Consider the following 6,078-nt stretch of genomic DNA (forward strand, 5'->3'; position numbering starts at 1 on the left):
TCAGGTGTTGGAGGCTTGGTACCCTGCTGGTGGTACTCCTGAGAGGTGACTGGACCACAAAGTGCTGACACTAACAGGCTAATCCACTGATATTTACTGAATGGGCTATTAGGTGAGATCTGGTTGGAGGACACAGGTCATTGGAACATGCTTTTGAAGAATTTACCTTGTCCCTGACCCCCTGTCTCCTGTCTGCCACTGTGCTCCATTATAAGCACCCCCTCATGACGCTATGCCTCACCATGCAGAGGCCAAAAGCAAGACAGCCAAGTAAGTGACTACAGGCTGAAACCTCTGAAACTGAGCACCAAGAGAAATCGTGACTCAAGTATTTTGTCACTGTAAGGAAATGTAATTGAGACACTGTTCAAGAGTCTACCCTCCCAGCAGCCAGTTTCTAAGGCTGATCTTTCTGAACCACTGGCCAAAGTTTCCCTGTTATATACTGCATTTTTTTATATACTGCATTTTTTTTTAAATTTTATGTGTATGAGTGTATTGCCTGTATGTATGTGAGTGCACCCATGTTGTGCACTGCTGCAGAGGTCAGAAGAGGGCTTCAGATTCCCCTGGAACTGGTATTAAGGATGGTTCGTAGCCGCCATGTGGGTGCTGAGAATCGAACCCAGGTCCTCTGCAAGAGCAGTCAGTGCTCTTAACCACTGAGCCATCTCTTCAGCCCCATATATAGACTGCATATTTTATCAATCGAGTTACTGATGCTTTCAAAAGAAAATTATTATTCTAGAATCATATTCGAGGGGAAAAAAAAACTAACAAAGAAAGAAGAAGAAAAACTATGGCCCAAACATCCTTCCCTGTGGCCACGGAGGGCAGCTCCTACAGCTCCTCCCAAGCCACTTCCACCACTTCACAGACTGGCTTCAGCTGTCCCCACAATGACAAGCCCTGTCCTACATACAGAGACACTGGCTTGACAGGCAGCAACAGCAGCGGAGATGCACAGAGGCTCCTGATCAGTGGCTAGCGCCCCGTCTAGCCCACCTGACTCAGGCAGTGGAGCTCCTGCCCAGTTTTCCCACTGGAGGGTGCTGGCAGCTGCTGAGTCATACTGATTCACGAACTGGCAATAGCAAGCCCAGGACGAACATTCACATTCAAACACGTATTAAAAGAAAGAATTACATGAAAGCTTAGATGTCTACATGTAAAGGATAGGGCACTCTGCATGTAAGGGACAGAACACTCTGGGTATGCAAGAATGCTGTAATCCAAGTAGAACACTGCTCCAATTCCCTGTAATCTAGGACAGAAATCATCCCAGGTGTCAGCAGATAGTCCATGACTAGCCTGTGCCTCCCAGGAGACGGGATGGGCTTTGAGCCTTTACTGCAGCAGGGACCATCGGAAGGCAGTACTGTCTAGCCTCTCTGGTGCTGCATAATAAGGCTATTAAATGTGAGAAACACTTTCACGGTTTTACTAACAGTGATAAAAATAGAACATGGAAGCAAAAACCAGGCAGATAGAAGTAAAGATCTGCTTTACCCAATAAGGTGGTGCTGTCCACTCGCTCAGCATCTAGGGAGGAAAGAAAATCAGTCAGCGGAACCAAGACTTGGAGCACTCTTCTTAGGCCAGTGGACAACGGCAGAGAGCACCCTGAGGCCGTCAGTGGCGGGCAACGGGCTTCTATGCTGACTGCAGCACATGGCAGCCATGGAGCCCTGCATCAGTCACTTCACTGTAGGAGGGGCGCATGTCTCTGAGCACAGCCTTGTGAAGCTGCCTAGAGCTGGCGGGTGCAGGCTTGCAAACTGCACTGCAGCTGTGCTGACTCTCAGGCAGCAGGCGTCCCCCCACCAGGAGAGTACAAACAAACCTCCTTCATGTCAGCACCAGACTAAAAACCTCAGCCACCTTTCAGTCTATTCAGCTCCCAGGTCCTAGAAAAGGGGCATCAATCGGGACATGTGGCTCAGCGCCTATTCTAGGAGCCCGTGCTCCCTGGCTGGATGCTGCTCTTCCCAGGAGTCCTGGCTGGGGAGGCAGGAGAGGTGAGAGCAGGGTGAGGGGTCTGCAGACCCCCACACACGACTGGTACCAGGATGTTTTAGTCTGCTAGGCCAGGATCAAATTCCAGCTCACTAGGCAAATTATTCACCTCTCTGAGGTGGAATCACCTCTAAAATCATCTAGGTAGCAGTGGATGCTGATAAAATAAGGGCAAGAATGTAAAGTTTGTGGTAGTGACACAGCTCTAAAACATGCAATCTTTGCTCCTGTTCCTAGTAAGAAACAGACTACTGCCTAAATTATGCTTCTGCTCCTAGCATTTAAATCAGCCCATTCCGCTATCATCAGCAACCCTAAGAAAGCGCCAGTGGTAGAAACATGAGGCTGTGACTGTTCACGCAAGCATTCCTCGCTGGGCTCTGTGCTAACCTCATTCTTCCATGTGTGGGTGTGTGTGGGTTTCCTATTACCATGACAGGACAATCAATACAGAACTTTGCGTGCTTTGTCATCCATGTTTTATGACACAGAATTCAAAGCCATTAATTTTCCTCATGTAAAAGCAATTACGTCAGAATCCCACAATGATTTGGTCGTTCCTGGCACATGGGGGCTTGTCCAGAAAGGCAAGGGGCGAATCAGAGGTCCTTGCAACAGAGAAGATGTGCTTTGAGGAGAAATGGAAGCCATCATATGCTTCTTCTGTGCTTTTCCGGTTTTAACTTTGAAAACACAGTGACAATAAAGGCATGCAACATCTGCACAATTAAGGTTTAAGTGCCGCAACCGATAAAACTGCCCTGATAGCTTTCCTTGGCCAAGGTAAACAAACATGAATAAAGGTGTTCACATCTATGGGCATGACTCAAAGTTCTATTTACAGACTATCACTATTGTGCTCTCACCCAATTTGCTACTTTTAAATTACAGAGGCATTAAAAAAAAAAAGATTGGTAAATTTTATGGTATTAAATTTTATCTCCCAAGGGGACAACAAGCAGCAGCCCATGAATTCTGTGCTCAGAAAGTAAAAGCAAAACTCCACACCTGGACTTTGCTGCTTGCAGATCTGAGTGGCAAGGTCTTGCACGTATCCTGGGAAATGGTCAAAGCAGTCCCCATACGACACAACTTTAATCCCATGCAGAAGCATATCTGCTTGATGCTTAAAGAAATGGTCTTCATTTTCCTTGAGCACCACCATGTAATGCTCTAAGTCCACCTTATTTGGCACCGAGTACAGGAAGAGAGCTTGGAATATCTGGTCTCGGAGGGTCTCTCCACAGCCCACAAACAGAAACGACTTGGTGCGGTACAGGTTTTGTAGGACTTCCTGTGGAAAGCCAGCAAAGACAGATAGCTCTGTGAAACAGCAGGGCTCATGGCCAATTCGGTCACTGACGTGCTTTTATAGCCTATCCTGCACCACAGGCTTTCCCAAGAGCCATCCTGAGGAACATTGCAGAAAGGCCCTGTGAACGCCATGCAGTGATCTGTATGGAGTAATTACCAAAAGTAATCCACCTCTCAACCAGGATGAGGAGGGGAGCTGGCAGAGCCAGGGTACTAGCCAGTGTGGGAGCATAAATGCACCTTACAGGAAGACGGCATATGGTAGACTTATGGCTCACCATAGAGGTGGCACTGGACAGAAGGCTCAGCAGTTAAGGGCACCTGAAATTCATGCAGAGGACCTGAGTTCAGTTCCCAGCACCCATATGTGGCTCAATCACTCTCTTCTGCCTTTGCAGGTATTGGTAAAACGCTCATATACATAAAAATAAACTAATTAAATTTTAAGGAAAGAAAGTGGGCATGGTAATGCACACCTTTAATCTCAGCACTTGGGAGGCAGAGACAGGCAGTTCAAGGCCAGCCTACTTTACACAGTGAGTTCCAGGCCAACTGGGGCTACAGGGAAACCCTGTCTCAAAAAAAAAAAAAAAAAAAAAAAAAATTAAGGAAGGAAATCTCTCAGCTCAGAATTGTACTCATACAACACCCTGGAATCTGATGGTAGTGGGATGAATCCCCTCATGGGAAAGGGTGGGTGAGCTTTTGTGAGTGAATGAAGTGCCTTGCTTTATCTGCAGTGCTGGGGAAGGAACTAAAGACCTGCACAAGATAGGCAGGAGCTTGGCTGCTGAGCTACATTCCCAGACTCTGATTAGAGCTGGCTTTGGAAGGCTGAAGCAACTGCTGTGTGAAGGGGTAGTACTGCAGCTGGGAAGATGCCTGGTACAGGGGGCACAAGCAGGGAACCAGAGAGGAATGCCACAGACCACAAGCCATCAACCAGACACTTCTACCAAATCCCTGGGTGAGAGCGTCATGGCCGGCTGGTGCTGGCACCAAGAGGGAAGAGTTGTGCTTCCCGAGGGCACACACACTTCCTCTCTGAACAAATGGGCGCTGAGCATCTTTTCAAACTGCAGGTACCACACAGGGCCATAGCTAAGCAGTAGAGTGTGGTCCTGTCCCCAGAGGGCCAGAATGCCTGGGAATGGCTGGTGCCAGCAACTCCCCAGAACAGACAACCAAAGCCCCAAGAAGACAGACCAACCATACGTACCATTACTTCTGGGTCTTGAGTGACATCTTTATATCCTGATGGATCCAACACCATCCCACAGGGGTCTGTGTATAAGCCATGAATGTGAAGAACTCCATACTTGATGTGGCCTCTTGCCCACTGCAGGACCTGTTGAAAACCAAACCACACAGAGAAACGCACACCTGCTGTTATTTCAACAGATAGAAGAAAACCAAATCAGATCAGGGAATTTTTTCGTTTGGTTTTTTGTTGTTGTTATTTTTTTACAACAGGGTCTCCCTGTAGCCCCCAGTTAGCCTAGAACTCGCTATGTAGACCAGGCTGGCCTCCATCTCACAGAGATCCACCTGCCTCTGCCTCCCAAGTGCTGGAATTAAAGGCACACCACCATGCGGGTCCCAGATCATTTTTTTTAAACTTACCCAGGAAAAAGGAAAATGTTTCAGTTTATAATTATACCTTCAAAAGAGAAGGTCAGTTGCTGGCACTGGGCATCCATTTAGTGTGTAGAAGTGTGGCCTCTGCTGCTGCAGCAAACTGGCATCCACCTCCCTGTGGGCGGACCTTCCAACTTATACATCACATTTAATCTATGTTGTTGCGGGGTTTTGTTGTACTGCTTTATTTGCATTTTTATTTTACTTTATTTTTGTGGTGCTACAGGTGACACCTACAGCTTCCCTCCACACTAGATGAGTGTTTCTACCTGAGTTCAGTCCCAGCCATCTATTACTTTTACTCTAACAACAAAATAATATACAGAAAAAGTGCATTCATCAAATAGGCACCTGCATTCAGTTCAGCTCAAATTATAGAACCAAGCATGTTACAAAGCCACGAGCCAAGTCTGTGTAACTTTCTTCTCAGCACGGGCTTCTTCATCAGCAGCCTATATAGACGCAAATAGACACATCCCAGGCAGAGGAGCTGGCAGACGATTCTGTTACATGCAGCTGGCAACTTGCTTCCAGAGGTCATGCCACAGTCCATGCCCCATCCTCACAGGGCTGTGTCCCAGTGCAGGACACCCAGGCAGCCATGCTGTACCCACAGCCAACTCAACGAGGCTGCCACAGAGAGAAGTATCTGGGCCACAACTGAACAGCTAGCAATGTGAAATACTGGGAGGAAGACGGAGGGAGTTTCAGACAGGGGCTCCCTATAGCCCCAGCTGGCATGGAACTTGCTATGTAGACCAGACTGACCTTGAACTCGCAGAGATCTGCCTGCCTCTGCCTCTGAAGAGCTGGGATTAAAGGCGTGTGACACCATGTCTGACATAATGTGAATTACACTAATCCATTATAGAAGCAAACACAGCCAGGCGTGGTGATGCATACCTTTAATCCCAGCAGGTGGAGGCAGGTGGACCTCTGTGAGTTCAAGGCCAGCCTGATCTATAGAGCGAGTTCCAGGCCAGCTGGGGCTACAGGGAGACCCTGTCTCAAAAAAAAAAAAAAAAAAAGGGAAAGAAAAAAAAAAGAAAAAAAAAAAATGTAAAAAATGCCAACATGAAAAGCCCATGGAATGAAACAGATCAACTTCAG

The 6,078-nt window shown here is 47.4% G+C and overlaps 1 protein-coding gene across 6 annotated transcripts in view; it reads right to left on the reverse strand.

Moving 5' to 3' along the window:
- The window catches only part of Fam118a (family with sequence similarity 118 member A), a 30,998-nt gene that overhangs the window by 7,633 nt on the left and 17,287 nt on the right, over window positions 1-6,078 (reverse strand). For 5 of the 6 annotated variants that reach the window (XR_003851379.1, XM_017801040.2, XM_029569149.1 and 2 more), the window contains 3 exons: window positions 4,550-4,678; window positions 3,025-3,310; window positions 1,510-1,542 (listed from right to left, as the gene is read on the reverse strand). Coding sequence is in view for 5 of the 6 variants with exons in the window: in XM_017801040.2 (XP_017656529.1) it covers window positions 1,510-1,542; window positions 3,025-3,310; window positions 4,550-4,678 (448 nt within the window). In the remaining variant the exon portion in view is untranslated. The remainder of the gene's footprint in view (window positions 1-1,509; window positions 1,543-3,024; window positions 3,311-4,549; window positions 4,679-6,078) is intronic. The other variant, XM_029569150.1, reaches the window with a different exon arrangement.

Source organism: Nannospalax galili, unplaced genomic scaffold (assembly GCF_000622305.1).
Source record: "Nannospalax galili isolate Female #2095 unplaced genomic scaffold, S.galili_v1.0 scaffold180, whole genome shotgun sequence".
Classification (NCBI taxonomy): domain Eukaryota; kingdom Metazoa; phylum Chordata; class Mammalia; order Rodentia; family Spalacidae; genus Nannospalax; species Nannospalax galili.